The following is a 25,380-nucleotide window of genomic DNA, read 5'->3' as shown; positions in this document are numbered from 1 at the left end:
TGGAGTTTTCGCACAGTCTACGTTTTTGCGGAGGTGAATTCTTTGCGTACGATTTAACTCTTTAAAGGCACAAATAGTGCACTGATTGCGAATACCTACTGCAGACAGTTTCTTTTTCTTTTCTTGTCCTTTTTTTATTGTATGACGAAAACAATTCACCAGCCGATTTTAACACAAAATACCTCGGCCTGGTAAGGTTTTAAAAAGCGAACTGTGTATTCTAATACCACCGTCTTTCTTTCTTCAGCTTAGCAACCAAGGATGCTTTGTGCACTGGTTATAAATAGATCTCAGAAATAATGCAATCTACAAAAGTCTCCAATGAAGCCTTACTAATGCCCTTGGCCTATCATCAATTGGAGGTTAAGAGATGGTTGCGCCACCTATGAACGGAACTTTGAGCGTTGGTTTTATCTCTGGTAGTTCACTGGGCCATCCATGTTTTGGCCCAATTAGGCAGCCTGATTGAGATATGAGGCCGAAGACAGGTGCATGACTGGTGTTAGGGCTAGCAGACTTTCAATGTGGCAGTGTTTCCACACTGGATGGCATGCGTGCTCCCAGGTTACGCCCGGCTTGCGCAAGCACAACTGCCTTGCTTATGGTATGGTACTATAGGCTCCCTACTAGCATTCCTAAACATTATGCATACCGAAAAATATTAGATGTCCGCTCTTAAAAGCAGACTATAAGTGTCGATGCTGCACGTCGGCAGCATCTCTTTAATGAAGCAGGAAAACACCGAACTGTGCTTGTGTTCTTTATTGCGTTGTTTTTTTGTTCGCGCGCTCTGTACACACTTGCAAAAACAGTTCAAGCAGCTCAAAACAAGAAACGTAACAGCTTGGCAGTATAACAGGATACGAAAAAAATAAAAGAAACAATAATTGGGCCAAACAAATCGAGCCTCTAACGGGGTGCTACACATGAAGAAAGTTGGATTGCTTTTATTTTTACGGAGAGGGGTGGGGAAAAGAGGGAACTGGAAGCAGGTGGTTCAATAAATGGGACAATAATAACTTGACATCAAACACTAAATGAAGCACACTAGAAAGTACGCCACAGACATAGAACAACTCGGCAGTGCAACTGTTCTTGTTTGTTTTTTTTCGTAACTGTTAGAACATTTATATGACAAGACGACTTAGAACGGACTCGCAGATAGTTTCAGGCATCGGAAGCGGCGACGAAAGACAACGAACCGAGCTTGTTTAGGGTTAGTTCAGCACACAACGAAACAACACTGATGGAAGAATTCTAGTACGACAACGAACACATTTGACAAAGTACGTGACGACACACACAAACATTATCAACCAGCGAGACGCTTCCATTCTCTGCTAATCGAACGCGCAACTATACTTATGCAATAGAGAATGGCAGCCGAATATCTTTAAGTTCCTCTTGCCGCAGTCAACGGTAGCATGACCACAAAAACCATGTCTTTAATTTGAAACAAATGAAATATTTTGGGCAGAAAACGCTAGCGCTCTCTAAATGACACCGATTTCTGTTACGAATAGTTAAATCCCATATTCACGAGTTTTGTTACATATTCCTGTAAAATTAAATGTTCGATATACGACGTTTTGTGCCCTGGACGTGATCTCATAAAAAAATTTCAAGTACTCGAATTTCTTTCCTGTTTCTGTTTTAATTCTCGAGTCAAATGGTGTAAAAACAAAATTAACTACACAAATTAGAAAGAATTGGAGCGTTTGCGGTGAAGCGTGCACAGTTCTTCTAATGGTTTACTGAGCTGACAAAACTTGACAAAACGTGACACTGAGTAAGGCTAGCAAGTAATACAGAACCAGACACGCCATAAAGCCATGACATCACGACACACGAAACAGTGCATGCAGACTTGTTGCAATAAACACAATACTCGCAACTGCTCAATCGCATCAACATAAAAAAAAAGAAAAAACTCCGCGCGCGCTGACGTGACGCTAAGTGTGTTAAGCTCTGTGTTATCAAAACAGAACTGGCACATAATATTGAACTGCCGCAGACAAGCGCAGCGTGTTTAATGAATGCAGCACAGACGTCATCCGGTGACGTCACGAGGACATAACCTATAGGAAGTATGCAGCGACGTCACAGTGGCAGCCATTTTGTGATGCATGTAGCTCAGCGAATGGCTGCAAGCATATCTAATCGCCTTATCATTGACTGATCCGGCTTGCACTGCTGAAGCAGTGCTCTGCACAACAAAATGACGCCCGTGACGTCACTTGAATGCCTCCTATACTAGAAACAACACAAAACAAAACCAACCGCTTTAGAAGCAGCTTGCTGTTGACAACACAAATGCGTTATTCAAGAATGCTGGTCAAGGAAGCACGCATCGAATATTTCGCCCGCAGAAATATTTAAGAAGAACCAGATGCTGCCAAGTGTTAAACACACAGTGTTAACAAATACATGGAAAGCTTCTCAAGTGTCGCAGAATTTGAAATAAATGCTAATCAAAGGGACATCATCATATCTTAAACTTTCTAACTTTGTATGTAAAGAGTAAGCACATCGATGTAGTGTGGCTCTTTCTCACTTCAGTTTTTTAGTAATGTGTTTGTGATAAAAAGAGAAAAAGAATTCAGAGTGATTGAAGAATAAAATGCTTAAATAAACACATACTATTCTAAGGACTGCATCTGCCTCTCAACTACACTACAACCGAGAATGCTCGAGCCAACAAGTTAGCACAATGTGCCGTGGTCGCTTAGCTTGGTTCATGAGCCACACGAACATTTCAGACGCGTACTGTGACATCATGCCAACTTGTTGAATATGATGTGGTCTGTTCAGAGCCTCGCTTACACGCTTGCTGCACGCACAATTTACGCTGAGGCACGGTCCTATTAGCATCTTTAGGATAATGCAAACTACCTGGTATAAATCATTTGACCTGAATTTATTTTTGAAGAGAGCAGGAGAGTCGAAGTGGTTTAATTCACAATGTAAAAAAAAAGCATCGGTTCTTGGCACCATAATTAGTTGAATGTTAATGAAAGATTTGAAGCAATCCTACGTAAACAATTAGTAAGAATCCTGCCATCGCGATGGACAAAGAGTGGGCGAAACGAAGGCATAAGCAGCAAAACTACTACAGCGTCGCTTGCTACACTCGAAGCGAAGAGGTGACGCCACAGCGCTGGCAACAAGGCTCACACACAAAGGAGAAAACGCCTCGTGGATGACGTAAGGCCTAATGCCTGCTCCGAATCGCAGAGCAATTAACCGAGCTAGTTTTTCACATTCGGCAACACATAAAGCGCAAATCGCAGGTCAAGAACAGAACTGACTCGCCTTGTTTGCAGGATAGCCATTGTGTACACTGAGCTCTACATGTTGCCGAGTCGTGACGTCATGGGTGCTAGCTTCCGCTAGTATGAAATCTTGTCTAGAACACGTGAAACATGTTAATCACGAGTCGGCACGGCGCTGGTAGCGAGCAGTGATATGGTAGCACTCTGACTCACGGCAGTGGCACGGGTTTTTGGAGGTACGCAATTCTTTTGCAGCTGTGGGAGACACTTCGAAAAGTATAGCGAAGTCGGAAGACTATTGGCATAGGCAGTGACCGAGCGAACTATGCGACTCCTTACAGGTCGGGCATAATACAATCTAAGATACCGCAAAACCAGCTTTTTTGATAGTTCGTGGTTTACAAAATGTTATTACCATCAAAACTCAAGAATTCCCGTCCCCGAAGTCGCTATTCTGGTTGCCGTTAATTTTCGACTTCGCGCCTTCGTTTCAGTGTCTCCTTGCGATAAATGGCAATGAGTACGACGTGTTGGCATTTGTATCGTTGGATTCGGGGCATCCACACTATTTCTTGCTAGCGGCAGCTGCTGCGGCGCGACCGCTCAGCCTGGCGCCGAATCCCTCGTAGAGAGCCTGTCCGCGGGACACGTCATCGTCGGTGAGGAAAGGCGCGTCCTCGACTCCGATGTTGTCGTTGACGTAGTAGAAGTCCCTCGCGTTCTGACAGGGCACCGACTCCTCCGGGAAGGCGCAAGTGAGTGTAAGTTGATTGAAGATGGTCTGATTTCCGCAGAAGAAGCTCCAGTGATTAAGCTGTGGGAAAAGTTCACAAGTTAATAACGGAGACAGACCGAACGTTTAATATAATCTCAAAGTTAGAAAAGGGACCAAGGCAAGTAATGTTAAAAACGGGGCCAAGTGAATAATTTTAGCACATCTATGCACACTAAACTGCCTATACGACTCTGTTACAAACACCATGTTTACTGCTGTGGAATCCTGCTCGAAGATAGAGCCATCTTGAGGTACGCCGCTTAGTCAATAGAGTCGTGACTAACTTTGGGCTTAGTTGCATAGGCATTATCAGCTGCCCTTCATTTTCTATTTTGCTTAACATCGGAGAAAGTTTACAATTAGTAAAAGCTTGATTTTAGCAGCTTTTTTTGTTATTTATTTATTTTCTTTCCGAGCAATGGTTTTCATTGCATCGAACGTTTCCACTGCAACGCGGCATAGCTATACTCCGTTCGATTGCTCAGTCACAAAAAAAAGTTGATAGAGCAATTCTGTCACCTCATTTTAGGTTTGGTTTATAGGGTCTATCATTCGAAAGTCACTCAGGCTATGAAGCACGTCATGGTGGTGGGCTGCGGAAATTTCGCACTGACATTGCACAGTACACAGGCGCCCTGCTTTTCGCCTCCATCGAAAACTGACCGCCACATGTTATTGCATAGTAAAGAGTACCCGTGACATATCGGGAGTAAGAACCCTGAAAAAAAAAAAATAAAGCTAAAGAAGAGGCCGTGACTTCATTTTTCTTTAAAGTGCAGTTGCTTTACTCTCTATGAAGTCACCACCAGGCCATAGCAGCTACAGTGCATATTTTAGTTGCTGGTGAGAGCAGCATAATTGCAAAAATTTCGCTGCAGCTCCTATGGCCAAGTCTTATCCTCATTTTTCATACCCTTTCCGGCTTACTTCTTTCCTAAACTACCGCAGGGAGAGGCTCAATTCTAACATAGTTTTGTTAATTGCTGAAAACGTGAGGACAAGATAGCCACCTTGAGTGCCATTTGACTTTGCCATGTCTTTCCCCTTGGCCGAGATGCCAACCCCCCTCCCCCTCCTCTATACTGCTTCTTTCATAGGAGATGCCTGCTCATAGGCACGAGGCCCGTACCTGCTTGCTGCCGTCGGCAAGCTCCACCTCGTGGCAGACGTGGAAGATCTTGCAATCGTTGTCCGTGTCGGCGTAGTAGCCGTACCGCAGTCCCGCGCAGCTGAATGTCGTCTGGTAGCTTCCGACGATCAGCTCCGCATCAGCCGGCAACTCGTACGCGGCCCGTTTCGAGCGCCTGGACGCCTCTTTCTGCGCAGGGGAAAAAAAGAAACGAACATCGCTTAGCACCCAAGGCATCCAGCTCGCTGAACAAGAAATAATAGGTATAGCAAAAACAGTACTACGGGCCACACCAAAAGCGGCTACCGTACCCTAATTAATCATTCTGATTAATAGTCGTATTTCACTTCCCTTCGATCACTCATGACCCAAGTGAACTCAGGATATCGCTTACTTTGAACTAATGCAAAAATCTGGATTTAAAGTCTTCGTTTAAGATTCAAGCCTGATATTTCAAGTCCCTTCACTGAGTCGCTTAAGTATGTCTGCACAAATACACTGCTTTAAGACTCTCCTTCATCGTTTAAACTTAAAGAAACATCTCTTGAAATTTTGAAACGCATAGTCTTCTCTCTTCTTCCTCTTAATAACCGTTTCTTAAAGAGCTACATAGTTATTCATCAATCGAAGCACCCGTCTATCTGTTCGAAAAGTTATTTCAGCAACGCTTTGCATTTTGTATAGGATGAGAATTTCAGGCGTAATAAATGGGCGTGATCACCTTGTAACTTCTGCCGCAAACAAGGGCAAGGAGTCGAGTATTAGCTGGAACGCAGTCACTTCAGCCTATAGCTCTCAGAGTGCTAAAGAGCGTCAAGGAATGCAAACAATAACCAGGCAGAGTGCCTGAAGCTATGTTAATGGAGATGGTGTATGTAGCCTCTGTCTTTTAGACCAATTACGTTTCCTTTGTTTCTGGTTATGCAAAGTGACCTGAAAGAACGACCACCGTTCCACCGAGTAAATGGGTCTCGTAAAGACGGCAGCCGCGACCTTCTAGACAGGTGGACACAAGAGGGTCTCGAAGAATGTCCCACGGTGGTGGACATGCAGGGTAACACTGCGTGAGCGCTTCGAGTCGAGTAATGCGAGAAGCCTCCGGAAGCGGAGTGCATTGTTTTCTAATTAATTACCGGCCGATCGTCGTGCCTGCTCTTCGAGGTCGATCATGCATGGGAAAAGGAGCGAGCGCTGGCGGTGACCTCTCGACACCGGAGGTCGCCGAGGCTATTCTTCTTCCGCGACCTCGACCCGACGCTAGAGGAAGCCGTTGAGAAAGCCGTAGCTTAGTCTGTAGCACGCAGTAGTTCGATGCAACAGAACGGGAACTCAATTTGTACGAGGTCCTCTCTTCCGCGTGTATATACCTACATACCCCAGTACTAATGGCCTTCCTCAATGTACGCCAGCAGAAACAAATGACCAGTTAAAGCTGTACTTATTCAGCTGCTTCAATGCACAGCACACGCGAACCAATGAAGGAAAGAGCGTAGGATGCTAGAGTGGGACAATGTACGGACACCTCAGTGATCCAGACTGCAAGGAGAAGAACTGCACTGCACGGAACTGCGGCGGAATGATGTGAAAGCGCTCATTCTTCACAATAGCGTCTACGGACGCGACGACGCGGCATCTCTCAGATAATTGTCCAATTACGTGAGTCTGGCATTACGGAAGCGCGCCGTTTTGTTTTTGTTTATCCTTCTTTCGAGGAACTCGCCGCGTGTCGACGCGAAGGTGAAAGCTGGCCAGCGTGAGCTATAGCGGCTCCCCGTCAACTGAACGCCAGATTGCTGCCGCGAAAAAGTGGTAGCGTACACGTAGTGCCGCGCGCTTATTGTGTACAGAGCCGTGCACGCATCGTAGTGCACAATGGGAAGAGAGATGTACAATCCCGTGAGCTCTCTTGACAGGGCGTAAAGGCTTCCTATGCCGTCCGAGCGGCGGTCGTTCTTGAGATGGAGCTTAGTGGCTTTTCCGTGACTACGGTCGTAGACATACCGTGCCCTACATGTGCCATATATTTCCTGAAATGACACAGTTTCCAGTGTTCAGTAACCACGTCCCTAAAAGTAATTAGCCCTCTTCATACGTCGCACCCCTAGTAAAAAAAAAAACTATGAGTCACAAAAACCTCATACAGATTTCACATACTAAACTCATACAAAGCTCGTACAAATCTCATATTATCTCATACAAACATCATTACCTTTTGAGAAGTATATGAGATTATATGAGAGTTGTATGAGTTTAGTATGAGTTTCGTATGAGAAACCTGTATGAGGTTATTGTACTCATACGCGTTTTTCGCTAGGGACTGGCTGAGTACGAGCTGACAGATCACTTATTTGTGGTTAAAAAAGGTTCGTAAAGATTATCTCAACTAGAATTAGGTGTGTTTTCAACGTAAGAGTGTTAAAGGTTCATTTACCACAGAATTTGACGTCGACGTTGTCGGCGTTGTCGTTGTGAGCGAAAAACCGCGAGCATGGCGCTGGCAGGGGGTAGCTGGCAGCTGGAAGTTAACATGGCCGCACACTGAATGAACGTAGGGTTGCCTGATGCCATGGCTGGCAAGAGCTGCCAACTCAGGCCTCTCCTTTCATATTGGAGGGTAATAACCGAATCGACCTGTCAGGAAGGTTGCATTTTAAGTCAGACACCGTACTCCTAGGCCACGCAGGCAATTTCATAGGCTTGTTTATAGCCGGACTCCATATGTCGGGTGGTAGCCTGCGCCATATGTTGTTGTTGTTTTTGTCTTTAAATGATTGCGTCAGTGAAACGTTTCACACGCTGAAGAGGTGTTGTATGAAGTAGAGATAAAGAAATTGCAGCAGACCGAAACACAGATACTGGGCCCCCAAAGCTAAGAAGTTGTTAGTAGGCTGCTCTGTTTGCTTTTGATTATTTCCCCGAAGACGCTGGCGCTCGAATGAGCTTTCTCGCTTGACACGAATAATCGGTTCATACGAATAAGTAGAGCTGGAAACATCTGTACTCTCGAGGTATCGCTTCTTTCGACCGAGTGAGAGTAATTTGTGTTATTTCTTCTTCTACGCTCTGCATTATCGTGATTGTGATAACACGTTTTATTGAACGTGAGTAGATATGTTATCCTTAAATGGCCTCTGCTGAATTAGTTTGACCTGTGTTTGGAGTACTGCGCTCCAGCAAACCACATCAGGTGTCATCGCATTTAATGTTCAATGTCAAAACGCAAACGGTTCAGAGGTTCTCGGGAAGAGTGTCATTGCTACAAGACCGCCAATATTTTTTTTCTTGCATGTGAGTGAGTGAGTGAGTGAGTGAGTGAGTGAGTGAGTGAGTGAGTGAGTGAGTGAGTGAGTGAGTGAGTGAGTGAGTGAGTGAGTGAGTGAGTGAGTGAGTGAGTGAGTGAGTGAGTGAGTGAGTGAGTGAGTGAGTGAGTGAGTGAGTGAGTGAGTGAGTGACACACGCGCCGTCTCGACCATTTTCTCGCGTCCCGGTCGACTGGCTCGCTTCCAATAGACGGCAAGCAAACGACGTGGAACCAAGAAATAACGCGGTCTGCGTTCGTCGTCTCTTCAAGGCTGTCGCTGTCGTGTTTTCCTTCCTCCCTCCGCACCGCTTGCACCACTGCCAAAAGCAGCTTCTTGATTTCGCTGTCGATGTTTGCGCATTGTGCGCTTTCATCATTCGAGCGGCCCACCCACCATTTTGTGTGTAGTCTTGCCACTTTTGCGTATTTTCTTTTTCTGCTGCTAGTCTCGTGAGATCAATGTTGTAACGTGCCTCTAACACGGAACCAATGCGATGACGCTTCGGGTATTAGCGGATAAATATCTCGGCGAAGATGATTGCCCTCTCTGAAGAAACCTTTCAGAAAGAGAAACGGGCGACGCTGGAAGTGGCAGCCTTGATGCATCCACCCGTTAAATGTGCTAACGGTATCCACTTTCGACGATGATGTCATGTGCGGTACTGGACGGCGCCACCTTTGGCAGTGTCCATTTCACGGGCACATGTGGTGTTAAATACTACGTAGCATTCTATCTGAAACATTTTTCATCCATACAGAACGTATTGCGAAAACATACCTTATTAAATACCGTCGTGGCTGATTGGCTGATTAATGATGGCTAATGCTCGAAGGCGTGTTTGTGATCCGCTGCTAGCTTCTTCATCGTTCTTAATTAACCTCTTGTTCGGTGATTAATAACACTCCTGTGTCTTATTTAGTAATCGCGTTAGCCGCCCTTAGCGTGAATTGCGCTAGTAATTCATTCGCTATCTTAGTGGGTGGCCATACAGGAGAACCGCTGTTCATGAAGCCTAATATGTTTTTTTTTTAAAAAAAGCTTTTAAAAAGTAGCTGTTCATATTAGCTGTATTGTTTTTGAAGTTAAAAATAGCAAGCGTCCAGGACTTAGGCACGAAGCTTGGCAGTTCCCTGTACGTTCAACACGGAAATATTCAGAAAGGTGGCCTCGGTCATATATTAAAGTGTTAAGATCAATGTTATGATAAATGTGAGACAAATATGTACTTACCTTGGGAATAGCTATCGCGACAGCTAGGCAAAGGGCACCTGCAATAAAAAAATGGAAACATGGTGAAGTACTGGGTAAGAGTGACACAGTCAGTATTGGTTTCAAGTGTCAAATGTTCAATCGTATTTCTTGCTTTTTCGTGGCCCCTTGGGTGTGTAAAGCTTAGCATGGCAGGGTTGAAATGTTTTGTTTCTTTTTTTCACTTAGGACCTTAATATGCGTACGGCAGTGAATCCAGGTCCCGGTGCACCTGCTTTTGACCGGAATTGGCCTCATTAAAATGCAAGAAGTGTTCCCTGTCTCATGAGCACTAGAAGTCATCAAAATTGTAAGCTGAACAAAGATGGAAGACTCACTGCATCCTCCAAGGTCTCCAAGGGCGTGATCACTAAGCAGTTTATTAAACTCTCTTCCTCACAATTGTATCCTTTTCCTCTATTTTTCTTATGAAGACAACCAGGCTGTCAGTACCCCTGCTGTCTGCCTAACGGATATGATATTCTGTCCAAGCCAGACAGATACAATTATATTATGCTGACTATAAAGCATTCCAGACGAAGGACTGCGAACTATGAACGATAGAGGTAAGAGAGAAAGACATGAACTTATTGAAAAGGGACGGCTTGATATTTAATGACGGCAAAGGAAATTATCTTTACTAGCTTTATTAGCTTTATTAGCGAAAAGCAAGGCGCCCGTGTGCTATGCGATGTCAGCGCACGTTAAAGAACTCCAGGTGTTCGAAATTTTCGGAGTCCTCTACTACGGCGTCTCTCATAGCCCGAGCCGCTTTGGGACTTTAAACCCCACAAACCAACCAACCAACCTTTACTAACACTTCCGAAATTTGAAGCCATGTAGCAACTTGCTTAGCGGGCACTTAAGTCTCAGGCAAAAAAATAAATTTCCTATCAAGCTGCGACATGCTATATCGCCGCCTATTTCTACTCAACAATTTTATGCTGGGAGAAAAGCTTCGTATTTTCGTCGGCGATCATGGTTTGACCACCATTCTGAAGCCCTTAGAGAGGAAGCATGAGTCATGAAGCTTCGCGTTCGTCAAGGACGTTTTAAAAGAAGACAACTTCTTTCTTTTTTTTTCTCGCTATTTATTGTGTATATATGTGCGAAAGCATTTAGTCACGTGATTGAAGTTGTTGTCGCCTACGTTCAGTCTCTCGCAGCGCGATACGTGACAAGAAATTGTAAGATCGCTGACCAAGTATAGAAAAAGCCATCGGCGATTCTCTTAGCCTGGTTTTGTTTCCTTTTAGAAGAGACCAATTTGTAAGTGCGCAGGGGAGCGCGCACTTCAAGAGATATCCCGAAGCAAGCGGAATGATTGCCCACCGATGTAATTCTTTGCTTACCTGAGCGAACTGTTTTTATTAGGTACGACGTTCTTGCAAGAAGGAAAAATGTAGTGACGACAAATGCGCACGTCATTATAGAGCTTTGGCATCGCTACGTTCGGCTGTCTATGATAAGAAAACATAGGTGATAAAATTGGCTGCTCGGAACACCCGGTCCACACTTAATAAAGTGCGGTCTTTGAGGTACAAATTATGCGAACTCATTTGCAGCAGGTTTCAACACGCTAACAACCGAGAAAAACTTAAGCTTTGCATCATAACGGCAGAAATCCAGTATCGACTCTCTTACAGCTTGTTTTACATTTCAGATGATAACCTAGCTGTGACACTGACATTTTTTAGAGAATTCACGCGGCTTTGTTAGCCTTGAGGACTTCTCTGCTATAGAGGCACTTATTTGAAGCGAGAAAATTATGCTATTAATGCGAGGACAACGATAAATAAGTTTTTAAGGAATGTTGGGAAGCTCGGCCTTGCAGGTGGCTATTTTTGTTTCATGGAGGATAAAAAGAATAAAGGGAAGAAGGCGGGGAACAAGGGAGGGTGGGGGGTACGTAACAATAAAAACGGAGAATGATGGGGTCATTGAGAACTGAAAAGGGAGATAAAAAAAAAAAAGCGGGATCATTCGAAGCGGCCCTGGCAAACATTCCTGTAATATAAAAAAGTTAGCAAGCTAAGAAATCAATGTAGCGGTAAAAAGCCTAACGATCTAATATATAAGTAGATTCTATGATCACAAGAATAAACTTTTTCACGCTGTCTTTATAGAAACTTCTCATTGAAAATTAAGTTATGCCCTTCGCACGATAAACCCCTCAAATAACTATGAAAACTTGAAGTAACGACCTGCGAAGGCACTCATGTGGTGGCATCATCACCTCCAAATGCAGCGGAAATTGGTGGAAGGCACACCTTTCCAAATTATTCTTCACATAGATAGGAGCAGCGACGAATATTGAGTGCTTGCTGCATTTTCAGTCGCCAAATAACGGTTCGAAGTCATTACGAGAAACTCGTTTCTGCGTCCTCTCAAGGAAGTTAGTATTCTTCTATCTGTAAGCATTCGTGTGTGGATGTCCGTTCGCGCAATGGGAAAAAAGGACGCAATTGCATTCGTGTTCACTCGTCGCGGCGGAGATTGCGTCCTGACCGATCGACCGCACACAGAGGTCGTGATGTTTCCTTTCCTGGTAAACGAAGACGGCTTGCCCGCGAGCTATTTCATTATCGCCGTTCGCAAAATAAGCGCCAACGGGCTGTAAAGTAATTTGTCGCAATTATCATGCGACGCCTGGATGCCACCTGTCGCATTTCTTAATGGTCCAATCTGGGGGTTTGTCGGACGCATTCGCCTTGCTTTGACGACGAGATGACCTCGTGGCGTGCTGAGTGCGAGCGTTATAAATGGTCGTGATGGGACAAAGGCTAGGCCTACCAGCTCGCCCGCTCACCGAATGTGGGGAATAGACGCGTTATATATTGTCGTCCCCACATTCAGTGAGCTCGTCCGCTCACTGAATGTGGGGAATAGACAGACTGTTGTAGTAAATCCTTGATGTCCTGTGGTACGGCTAAGGCCGGAAGGACATTACGTGAGACATATTTCATGTTTGAGACTACACCGCAAAAGAATGGGCCTTTCTTTGTCCGCTTATGCCTAACGTTTTAAAGTGATGGGACCAATGTGATATCTGAAAGCCCTACTTTCATCACTACGTGGTCGTTGTGGCTGAACACTCGACAGGAGTACTTTCCTTGTTTTGTTTTATGTCGGCTAAGCAGGCCGCTGTCCTTGCCATGTATACCTGTTCATCATGGTAACATGGGAACAGGAGCGAAGCGCGGACAGCCCAGATAAATTTGTTCTTTGCACTTAGAGTCCAACTTCAACCCAAGTCACCGCAAATCTATGATCTGAGGCTCGAAATATTCATCTTGAGTAAGGAAACGCCATATGAGCTAATCTTGCTTCAAGCGTGTGCGAAATTCGTGTTTTTGTTATTTTTTATTTAGAAGTTCCTGAAACTGCTCCCGCATCAGGTTTCAATGATACGCTTCGCGGCTCTCATATGAATCCTTCAAGTGAAGCATCATTTTCTCGTCAGACTTTCTATACAATGGTGTAATAGAGGGTTTTTACGTTGCAACTAGTTGTCTGCTATTCGAACTTATTTGGGACTCAAAATATTGCCTCATAATCGCTGCTATTTTCACCTTCAATTTTTGCTTGCATTGAAAGGCTCCATTAAAGGGCAGGTTTGATTGAGGAAAACAACTATACTCGCTTGCGGATTTCTGCCAGAGAAAAGAGTTCCGACAGCGGCACAAAAAATGAGCTGGCGCCGCACCGTTTGAAGCCTTCGATGCATTTCTAATGGCCTTCGTTTTCCCTAAAGGCCGGCACCTCAATGCTCGTAGTCATTGCCTATCGCGTGACTCTAAGCCTATTCGCATCCATCAACGTCTGTCGCCGCGTCGACATGGCGGTGTCGACTGTCTCTGTAGGGTGACGACATTCCTGCCGCTTCAGGCAAACCACACACGCACGTCGCTTGCGACAGTAGAAAGGTCGCCACGCAGGTCTGCAACTAATTGCGCCGCGTTGGAGCATCAGCCTTTGGTGGAGCAGTGCTTCGCAAATTTAATTGTTTACCTACCCTCCGCTACCTCCTCGCCACGCCGAGCTATGCATGTGCCCCCTGCACCTGCACTACTTTTCTTATCATTACTATTGCATTATATTTTCTTTTTGTTTTCCTTCACATAGTTGGTTTAATTAGAGCGACCACCCTCGCTGTCCACGGTTCTCATACTGCTGCCAGTCATTTGCTCCTTCTTCCCCTTGGTATCCTTCCTCCAAACACTATCTTCCGCGTGAGAGAGCAGCGAGAGAGTGCACGCCAGTTGCGGTTATTAGAGAAAGAGAATTGCCCGCACTCCAGGATACGTGAGACCGTGCCGTAGTAGAGTAGCTCCGCGCTTTTGAATGGTGTGTGCGTGCGTGCGGGTGAGGCCGGTAATTTTTTGAAGACTCGTAGTAGGTACGGCCGCCACCGTCGGTTTTCGAGACGCTTCTCGCCACTGTCAGCCGTTGTGGACGTGTCTTTTGTTCTCGGTATTTCCTGATGTGTCCCCTCCCGTCGCCAGAGACCTCCAGTGGCGAATTCTTCTAGAAGCGTGGCACGTTGGTCGGTTGTGAGCAGGTCAGGCGCATGTGCGGCGTCTGGAGATCCGTGGCCGACGGCCGTATCGAAAGAAGAATGGTCTCGTGCGTCTAGCCTGTTGCGCGAGTGGTGTATCTTTCTCAGGAGCTCGGGCATTGTCCGCTACCGCAATCCACGCACCTATTGAGATTCCGGTGTATCATTACCTTCCACTTTAGCGTCACGTGCTTGGTTTCAGCGGAGCTGTTGAGAAGCGGCTATCATCGGGGGCTTGGATCCACCCGTTGCTTCCTTCGGTGTTTATCGAGCGTCGCTTGGATTCAAAAACGAAAGAGGACGAAGGAAGCGAACGGAACCGAAGCAAAGCAAAGTTATCTCCAATCCAGAAACAAATTGCAGGACGCTATACAGCGGTCATCGGGGACTGGGACGCACATATGATGCCTCATGGGTATTACGTGAAACTGATGCAACGAAATCGGGTCAATGTAGTAAATAGGTCACGATTTGTTTTGGTGACAGTTACGTTTGACGATGACAAGTTGCTTTGTAATTGAGCAATATTGTTACAACAACAACAAAAGAGTGACATTTTGTTGTTTGCGGGAGATAGAGTATAGCATTTTTGAACTTCCTAGACAAACGCCTGGTAAATACCAGGATGTATGGTGAGCACCAACAGTGCTAAAAATATATGTTACATTGTGCAACTCCCATCGTCAATGCAGACGTGACGAGTTATGGAGAAGGCCAAGTTTGCCGCTTTTCACCGTGATGGCCAGAATTCTGCAGCAACGAGTTATCTCGGAATTCTTATTGCCAAAGTAGAAACAAAATTAGGCACGCAGCTGTAACGTTTGGCAAGTTATTTTTTATCTCAGCGTTATATCACGAACCTGCGCTCACATGGAGACGGCAGATATGAGTAGGTAATGTAATTGCCAACTGGCTTCTCTTGTTTGTAGTTTACATATGGTGCATAATTTTACGGAAGTTGAAAGGAGACACGCTGTCCTGGCAGCGCTCTTACGGCATAAATACATCGTTCGAACAGCTAATGACGTTACTCTCAGAAGGCAACACTTAGGGTGCCTTTCAACTGTGATTATGAAAGATCCGCTTTGGCGAAACGAGTTGTGGGCGTGAACATTGTGAACGGCTTCTTGTTATAAACGAATTTTTCTCCAGCTTTCTTACTTCCAGGAGTCAAAACACAGTGGCTCACGAGTTATGCGCGATCCTGATTGATTGTATTTCATTTGTAACCCTTCTTAAATTAGGCAATATATGTGCAGTATTCAAACTTGACTTTTTACCCCAAGGCTTGATTTCTCGAAATATATTTTGCTACTATATGAAACTAAGCTCGACATTTGGAGGACCATTCGAATTGCAACGTTGTTGTTTTGTTTTTTTCATACGTACTTAAGCGGCAAATGAAAAGGAATGGCTACCGTGAATGTGATAATACTCAGAGAGGGTTCAGGCAATGTTCGGTTACATGGATCTGAGAAAATGACACTGGTTGCACAAGGTCATTCTAACCGGGCAAAGAAATTAGAGCGATTGGAACAAAGGTCCTTTCGTGTTTGACGACGCACCTCCGTCGAGGCTCACGATGACTTACCGAAGGCGATCAGGATGGTCTTCATATTTGTGGTTTGGAGGATTTTGACTAAGGCAGATTTCCCTTGGCGTAGTTCCTCTCAGTGGAACCGACCGGAGTCTTGGTCTGTAAAAGACAGAATACGTTGCGCTTTCTTTTTTTGACGAATGCAAGGCCAGGTCTGACGCATAAAGGCAGGCATCGAAGAAATTAAACAATTAAACGTGGACCTTTTTCTTAGCTACGAGAAGTTTCGGTGCCCACATAAGGGCCTCACCTGAAGGCGAAAACAATATGGAATTTCGAATATTGTACGTCTCTTCAAGAGGGCATCGAGTGAAAATAATTCTTGAGAGAACCAAAAGCAGGCCACTTTGCCTAACCAATTTACCAATTTAACCTGAAGGCATTAAAAGAAGGTTAATCTGCAAAAGAAAATATTGTCATTTAATCCTGGTTAAGATAATCTAGCAGAAACACATCTCCCCATTATCCTCCGGCTGAGGCAGAGCTAGTTTTGTTCATATAAACATTGATATTGCTTTCGATTTCTTGTACCTTTTATATGACGATAAGTATGCTCTCTGGACTTTGAAGCAGAACATTAATATAATCTTTTCAAATGACCACTTTCCTGTTTTATCGAAGTTCCTGATCGATGGCCAGTTGTCAATAATTGCAAGAATAGACAGACCTACGCCACTTTGGAGCGTGGGACGTCAAAGGTTCGGCAGTGGTTTGCCAGGTCGAGCAGAGAATCAGATGGAAAAGATGAAGATGATGACAAATTATTATGGCGCAAGGGCAGCTTCGGCCGAAGTGTCATAACACAAGACCAAATATCCTTCTAGCAGAACGTGGGATAAAATGTCCATTTCCTAGTAAAACCTAGTTGGTTACACGAACCTAATGACTTCTAGCGCTGCATTGTGCATAGAATGCACAAGAGAGTGCGCATCACCGGTGTGGACGTCTTGTTGTGTCTCTGTTGTGTATGTGATGAACAATGCAGCACCAGAAGTCACCTAATTCGCTCAGAATAAACCGAACACTAAGCCGTCCCTCGTAAGTTCGTCCAGTGGTTGGCCAGCGGTGTGATCATTGTATTTTGCAGATGGACGGTCGCCAGCCAATCACGGGCCGGTGTTTGCCGAGAACGTTGTTTTCGTTTACTGGCTCCCCGGACAGCCGGCATCTCAGCAAGCATGCACATCTACTCCGCAGCTTTCCAGTGCAAGCGCAGCCGGCAGCGTACAAGAAATCTGCCGCTGCGTTCACTCCAGAAGGCTCTAACGCTCAGAGCGAAATGACCACGCGCACAGCGTAGCGCAGAGATAGACTTCAAAAGAGCAAGCAAAGGCTACTCGGTAATGGCTCAGCCAAGACTGATCGCTACTGGCTTCCGCGCCAGTCGGCGCCCAGCGCGTCGTAGACTATTGCGTCCTTAGAACGCCAAGGCAGGCACACTGCTGAGGATCCGGACAATGCCGTAGTAGACACGGCGAACGCGCGCAGCGTAGGCTCAATCTCTTTGGCTGGTGCTTTACTCTCGTCGTGTACGGGGCGTGCGGAGCCACGGATATAATGGGTTTCGAAACGCTATTTGAGGAAGACTGTTTTCCTTTCCTCATTCTTCCTCGGCCCTTTTTCTCATCTTTAAAAGCTGTGGGTCTTCAATCATTCTCAAGCACAGAGCGGTTCGTTTCGCCATCTCCAGACTCGCCGGGTCCTCTTTCAGGCTAAGCTGCTTGCCTCTTAGCGGCGTCTTCACGTACGCTGGGCTGAAGTAAAACCGCGGTGCTCCTACCACTTGGTCGGGTGTGTGTTCTCGGTTACCGGTGTGGATGGGCATAGCGCAGGTGAGAAGGAAAGTGAAATCGGCAAGATCAGATCGAGTAAATGGGGCTGAATCTTTTCCCTGAACAGCAAACTGTCTACTAGCGCACTCTAGTCCATCAGAAGTCAAAATTGTTCGAACTGACTTGAAGACACCTATAATGTTCATCGTAAAGAGACACGCGGCCTGATATACTACGTTCATGTTAAGCAAATTTGAATATTAAAAGTGACCTTCAATGTCTTGTAATTCGTAAACTGATGGAGAATTGTACGAGCGATATTAATGTTGTGAGCACGACATCTCACGCCTCCACTAATATCTCAGTAAATAGGCACCCTCTTGTTTCGCTTGCAAGCTGGGGTAGTCAGGAAATTCAGAATATACTTAAGACTAAGTTGGTTGTTTAAGTGGCTCAAGATGCAACACCAACAGGAGTTAATGACGTTTCGATTATTTGATGAAAAGTAATACTGAGGGCACAACGCTAAATAAACTTAGACACGAAACACGAACTACTATGATTGCGAATCTATGTCATCTGAAACACGTCCATACTATTTACTTGCCGCACACGAGAATTTTAAGCGGAATTTTCTAATAAATTTCGCATAGAAATTATTATTTTGAGTCATTTATTTAAATGAAAGAAGTTTAATCAGTTTAAGGTAAGAAGTGATGCACTTGTGTTCACGTTCATTCCACGTGCGTGAAAGGCCCCAGAAGTAAAAAAATCAACCCAGCGCAGTGAAAATGTAATTTTCCCTGCCATTTTCTCCTCTCGCAAGCCTGTAAAATGATAAATATATATCTATACAGCTAAAGGCATGCGCGAAGGAAGGGAGTTCAGAGCCGACTATTTTGTGGTGAGCAATTTTGCAATTAGAACCGCGTACTACCCTCTGCGTCAAGGCTTGTTTGCCGAGCTTGGTTAATTTCCTTGCGCTGATTGCTTCGCGCAACTAATTCCATAGCTACGAACAGGAATCTGAGTGACGTACAAACGGCAAAGGTATGTATATACAAAATGATTGCATAACTAATTGGCATCACGTTCCGCTGAACATGCACGCAAACAAACCTCCTGCCGCACCTTTCCCCACTGCCGCGCTGTCTTTCTTCGTTCCGGAAGAGGACGCCTAAAGATAGAAAACTCGCCGGTAAATACAATAGGGTGCGGCGAGCATGCATAGGAACTCGGAGATCTTTGACAGCGCGTAAAACACGGCGGGAAACAAAAGAGTACGTCTTTGAGAGCCAGGGCGCCAGCGAGCTGAGTCTTCAATCACTCGGTGCGAAGTGGCCGTTCACGCGTGTTTAAATATATATACGCTCCCCCAAACACAGAAGCGGCGGCTCAACGCTTGTCTTCCGTCTAGCCCCGTTGCTTTGGCTGCCTAGACTCCGTCTATATCTGTTCATGCCGTCGATATGTGGTACAGTATGAAACAATCTGATGTCCGATTACAGAGACACAGCTAATCGCCAAAGCTCGGACAAGTGCGTGGATTTCACTTTCCTGTTATGTGCCAAGCGTGTTGAAGATTGTTCAGATTTTTTTTTTCGACTTCGTTTCGTAAATAAAGGTTCTTATCGCCGGTTATCGAACATAAAAACGCATCTAACCATTATATTGGTTCGCGGCAAAAAAACTACAAATCAGCGGAACCCTTAAAGTGCATGTAACAAAATATAGCTCGAGGTTAAACAACTTAGAGTTTTTCACGATGACTGTTAATATTGCGCCGAAACTGATATGAAATGCGATATCGGCAGCAAAATTTTATGAAGCGTGGGAACTGCGGGTGACGCGGGAAATTAGGGGGACACCTAAACTGCGCCTTTAAGGATGTGACATGGCAGCGTTAACGGCTACCTGTTACCGACTCTGCTTTGGGATTCTCATTTGTGTAAATGTACTTTGCTATCGGCTTAATAATTTATCCCTTATTTCGTGCCTCTAATATGCCACACATACTAATTAGCATACACTCGTAGTAAGCTACCATGCATTAAAGACCACACGATATAGATATAAAATACCGCTTTGCCTAATACGTAAGAACGTGACCGCGTATATAGCTGGGCATCCAAGGGTCCTCGAGTTGCTACATTCCTATCTCACCCTCTCATCTCAGAGGTAAAGCCCCAATTGTCAGCACCTGCCAACTCGACCACGTCATGTCAGTGTGCGGTCATGTTACATATGCCAACTACACCTGCCAGATACGTACATCTGCCAACTCGGCCATGTGATGTAGCCTCGCTATGTCACGCAACCTGACAACGACCAATCAATATAATCAATACCCGGCCATTTCACCTGCCAGCTAGCACCTGCCAATGCCTGTGATTTTTCGCTCCCAACACCAACAACGCCGACGCAGATTTTCAGGGGGACGGGGTATATAACGCTGTCGAGTTTAAAAAAAAAAATATTAATCAGCATAGTTGCGTAATTCATATGTCACTGGTTATGATAAGGACTGCTTGCTCTATCCATTGGTAAAACTATCACGTGACTATAGGTCGATAAGTATACATACTCAATAAGTATTTTTCCATGAAGACAGATCAAGTAAACTTTTGTCGTTAATGATAGGGTGCCTTCTCAGTGTGGTATTTCTTTCGGTAACTATGGATTTATTGCCCCCTCAAAATTAAAGGCAATATTTGTAATGTTTAATACGCAGCATATTAGTGTAATTTTAGCATCAGTAGGCTTGACCGCGGCACACAGCGCTGAGCGCGTCCCAAATTTCGACGCTTTCACCCAACTTAGCAATAACAGCAAAAGGATTCCTTTAGGTCAGAAAAATTGCAGCTGGTTATGCCCAAGTCTCGACCGCTTCTGTTTAACCAGTTTGCAAGTAACGACTTCTGCTGTCCATGATCGAAAATTGTTTTCTCAATCAGCAGCTTTCGTTTCGATCTACCGTTTCCGTTAGGGCCAGACGGCAAGTCCGTAGAAGTAAAAAAAACGTACCTTTTTGTTAAAAATGTGAAGCTGTAAATACCGCATGTCTGTTTGAAACACGGCCCCTGCTTTCGATATAGACAGTATTGCCTATTGTGAAGCATTCCAGGTGCGGGTAAAGTGGTCTGGTTACTAATATTATCAATGCAAGCTGTTCGCTGCACGCCAGACATATCGGCGGTATGCTTATTCCGGCTATCTAAAAAAAAAAAATGGATTCGATTGGGCCCGCATGCCAAGTTCTAACCGGGTCTAACATGGCCGCCTAATAAGACGGCTGTGGCATCTACAAAGCCATATTATTGCATTCCACCTTGCATGGGAGGGCAGGTTACTTTGACTTGTTTAAATGGCACAAATTACAAGTAATAAAAACAATAATGTAATGAAGAAGGCCGACTGCACCGCTAAACTTTACCGAGAGAAGAAAAAACAATGAATGCTGAGGAAAGCTAGTTGTAATATATTGTATTGTACGCTGTATTGTCACACTGTATTGGCAGCGAAGGAATGTGTATATTGTTTAGAGATGTGCATGGCATCGAAATGGTTTCAGTTTAAAATCGATAGTTATAATAAAAGAAACCGATGATAACTGATTGTTACCATGAGTACAAAAAACAATCTAAGAAGAGAGCATACAGTCGGGCTTATTGGTTCTTGTTGGAAGGAATGATAAAAACAGCGCTTAGAGCTGGGACAGCAGAAAAGCGCATGTTAATGGTCCGTCTCATGCAGTCCCGTCTAAAAGCTCCGTTTTCTTCGTTCCTTTCCAGCAAGAAATAACATGCATTATTTCCGAAAAGGTTTGTGCGGCTATAGGCGTGCCTTGGTGGCGTTTGTTTATCGCTACATTCTTAATGCACTCCTTGATAAACGGGCCTGGGAATCGAACCTGCGACCTAGTTTCCAGAAGCAAGGTGCCTTATGTCGGCCACCCCTACCACGCGCAAGAAATGCTTCACAACGCATGTCCAAGCCCTTCATACAAATCTTTGTATTCAACGGGTTTCCTTTCCTGGCTGCCACCAAGAACGGTTCCTTTGCACCCGATTCAAGTAGCTCTATTCGCCAGCCGGATTCGACTCGACGGTTTGTTTTATGCGCGGTCACAATAGCGAATCTGAAACCCATCCGTATCGCCACAGGAATTGGGCGGAGCCGACCGCAACTGCGCCGGACGTTGCGCAGAGTGAACGAATGACCTCATATACGCTGGCTCCGTGGAATCCTTATACGCCGGGCACAAGAGGTCGCCGGAGGTACAGTGCCCGCCACCACTACTTCCTCGTTGTTGCACGGAGTCATGCGGTGGAGCTTATGTATCATGTCAGAGGCTGCGTGGAAGCCGCTGCTCGGTCAGCAAAATGGGAGGTTGGGGGAGGAGAGGGAGAGAGGAGGTTGGTCACTGTTCTTCCGATAATGGACGTCTGTTCTTTCTTTTAGTGGTTGTGCCGTGAATACTAAACACGCGCCTCTCTATGGTGCCCTGCATAGAGTTTGATACATATTTCAATTCTGATAGCTGTATTAGGGTGACGATGCTGCCCTAGCCACCGTGAATCATTGTCGGAAGCCATATTGTAACTTTGTAAAAAAGAGCGAGGATTGGTTGTAAGGGGGAGTGCAGTAAGATGTTTTCATTACTATGTGCGGTACCTAGTTCGCTTTTTAAACCGAAGCTGCGGATCATGTAATGCCTTTCCGGTGTCAGGAAGGTCGTATCCGGCGGGCGGTTGCTATAAGGCCTGTGAAAGCGGGTGCTATATTGGTCCCAGAAATTTGCATGCGTGCGCTGACATAAAAACAATGGAGCGAACGGCTGAGAGGGCGAGGGGGAAAATAATAAGGAGTGCCGAAAAGTGTTCGGGCCATTGCATCGGCATAGCGTTCGACGTGGCGGACAATTTTAGGCACACAGCCCTTTGTACGAAAATAGGAATCAACTTGAACTCGGAAAAACGCACCGAATGTTTCGCGATTTTTGGGCGCTCAGTGCTGACTAGGCGTGGGTGCTGTAAACCAAGATTACTATTTAGAGATAACTTTGGATAACTCAAGTGTCGTCCCGAGAAAAAGCAGGAAATATTGCATGCATGGGCCAGGGTAAAAAACCTGAAGGGAGGCCGAGCAGGTTTACGCTGTTTTGAAGCGAAAAAATTGAAGGAAGCAAGTAGATAAATCGGTGTGAGCGAAAAGCTTCCATTATTATTGAGTTAAGCGCATCGTGTGCATCGTGCCACTGTTTTCGAACCAATCGAAAAATATCAAGACTGAGATAAATTCGAATGATAATATGATAATAGAAGCCAATTATGCAAGTTTGCCCAAAGTGACGTAATACGCTCAAATTCTTAATGAAGGTATATGATATATGGCATGCACCCAATGCATCTAAATGCGATGTATGCATTTAGTGCAGTCTAACTCTTATCTAACTCTTTCGCAAGAAACGTTTCTGGGTGCAGTTTTACCGTAGACTGTCGTTAACGCAAAAAAAAAAGGAAATAAAAAAAAGACAGTGAGATGACTTTATCATTAAGTCTTCATTTCGGCAAGAAAGCCTCATGCCAGGACTGAAAATATGACAAAGAGAATTCCAACTAAATATGCAAATAAATTTCTTAAGCAGTTCTCAAGCAACGCTAATCACAATTAATGCGCGTACAATATTGAGCTAGCGTCTTTCGAAGACATGATATCAAAGAGATCACTTCTCTCATCAATAGGTCAGTTATAGAGATTATAAAAAGTAATTATGCACATTTAACGCCTGCAGATGCTGCCTGCTTCTTGAGCAGTTGGCAACGTGTGACCAAGCAAAAACGTAACGAAATACATTTTCCCATTCATTTTGCATCCATGAATTTATATACATTCTGCCAGGTAAAGCCAGTTCGCTTTGCTATTTTTTATTTCTTTGCAGCTAGAAAAAGGCTATTGTCAGTAAAGAACTGGTTAGACTCATAAGGTGACGAGCGAATCAGCTCAACGTTTTGATGAAGGTTAGGCGGAAAGGTACTAAAGCTTCGATCGCTGCTTTATTGAGAAAATCTCCTGGAACACTGATATTAGTGTTTCTTTGTATACCATTTCTTACGAGCAGAAGAAAGCTATGGACTACTACTCTCAGTAAACAATGGCTTCGTTTACAATTAACTTACTAAACATTTACTCTGTATATATGACATTCCGCAGTTTTTATGAGCAAAATTGTGTAACGAAACCAAGAAGCGGGTACGGACACCGCTCAGCTGACGAGATCATACAGAGATTCTCGGATCTAATTACACTCCATTTCATCGCCCCATTCTCCAATTCACAGTATCCTTTTTCGATTAATCTCACACCTAGTCACATAATTAATAAACATGGCCATCCTTTTTGAACAATATCTTAAGCCCCTGATGAAGTACTTCACCAAAAAACAATTTTTTTCACTACTTGATTTGTACAATGGTTTTAGGCGTATATATATTCAACGACACAATGAATTAGATCACTTACTAAACTAAAGGCATGTAAAGTTCTCTGTTCAGCATATCTTGGAAACAACGCTTTTCATTTTTGCAGTTCCCATGGAGCCTGATTCAAAGCTCTTTTTCCCTTCGATCTATGGTCTCAGTGAACAATAATCAAATGGCATTCGATCTGGCGAGTTACTTATTTCAACCTATCCGTAGCATCCCTCAGTGGCGTCGGCGTCTACTCACGGCCACTTGGCAAAATGGAAGTCGGGCAGTGCCGAACTGACTACAATGTCCTCACGCTTGGATCATAACCCTGGTGCCGATGGTAGTTGCGACGAAGGCGCGAAACAACAGTAGGTACCAGGCACAGGACAATCGCGGAGCCGCACCTTTTTCTTCTTTCACCGATGTCCTTGCTCGAAGAAGCACACCGTCCGGCTAAGACGTGGACGTTTCGGACTCGTAGCAGTAATGTCCTCTCGACGCACAGAGTCCCGGGATAGGGATGATTGGTTACTGCCGATGGACGGACGGAAGACGTCTGCTTCGAGACAGGAGATGGTAAGGACGAGACTTTCACTGGACACTATTCGGCCTCTAGGACAGCACCGGCCGCTTTTTATACGGACGCGCCATCATGACTGCGTCGCGCGCTTCTCTCGTCGGGAGAGGAGGTTAAGAGATGGGCGCTTCAAACGCTGAAGGGGGAAGGAGGATTCGCGCACCTCGTGGATCTTCTTCCTCCCTTTGTGGTCTTCGCGCTGCTGCCTCCTCCACCTGTCTTGGCGACTCTTGCATGTTTCACTCACTCGTTCACTTTCGCCCACTCCGTAAGAGCGCTCACTCTCTCTCTCTAGACCGCCGTCACACTGTTCTCCTTCCTTCCGACTTTCACCTTCAGAGGTCGAGGCTCTTTCTGTTCTTCTTGCCGATCCGTTCTTGCAAACCCTCACCTCGCTTCCCTCTTTTCCGAGGCATCTTCTTCCTCGCATCGGACGCGCGCTCTCTGGTTCGACAGCGTCGGCTGTGTAGCTTTACGCCGCTCTTAACTGCACTGCACGCAATATAGTCTACTTCGGACTGGTATAAGTCTGTCGACCTGCATTTATTCTGCGCAATTTGATTTCCTGGCAGTGTTTCCGTCGCGCCTAGTTTTGTTGTGTCTGGAATGCATATTCGGGTCTCGTTTACATGACGCGTGATGCACATGAGTCCATTGGATGTATATTTCCCTCACAAATG

General features: G+C 45.1%; 1 protein-coding gene across 1 annotated transcript; it reads right to left on the bottom strand.

Annotated features, from left to right (window-relative positions):
- Window positions 1–756: 756 nt before the first annotated feature.
- Window positions 757–24,766, bottom strand: LOC146176071 (uncharacterized). Its single transcript, XM_084582392.1, has 5 exons — window positions 24,528–24,766; window positions 15,876–15,980; window positions 9,709–9,746; window positions 5,177–5,365; window positions 757–4,086 (listed from the first exon to the last, which is right to left on the bottom strand). The coding sequence occupies exons 2-5, from the start codon at window positions 15,898–15,900 to the stop codon at window positions 3,838–3,840; spliced, it is 501 nt and encodes a 166-aa protein (XP_084438518.1). The 5' UTR covers window positions 15,901–15,980; window positions 24,528–24,766; the 3' UTR covers window positions 757–3,837.
- Window positions 24,767–25,380: the final 614 nt, after the last annotated feature.

This window comes from Amblyomma maculatum, chromosome 10 (genome assembly GCF_055883805.1).
Source record: "Amblyomma maculatum isolate TAMU_Amacu chromosome 10, ASM5588380v1, whole genome shotgun sequence".
Taxonomy (NCBI): Eukaryota; Metazoa; Arthropoda; class Arachnida; order Ixodida; family Ixodidae; genus Amblyomma; species Amblyomma maculatum.
The sequence above is the reverse complement of the archived record's forward strand: the minus strand, read 5'-3'. Positions and strand labels throughout refer to the sequence as shown.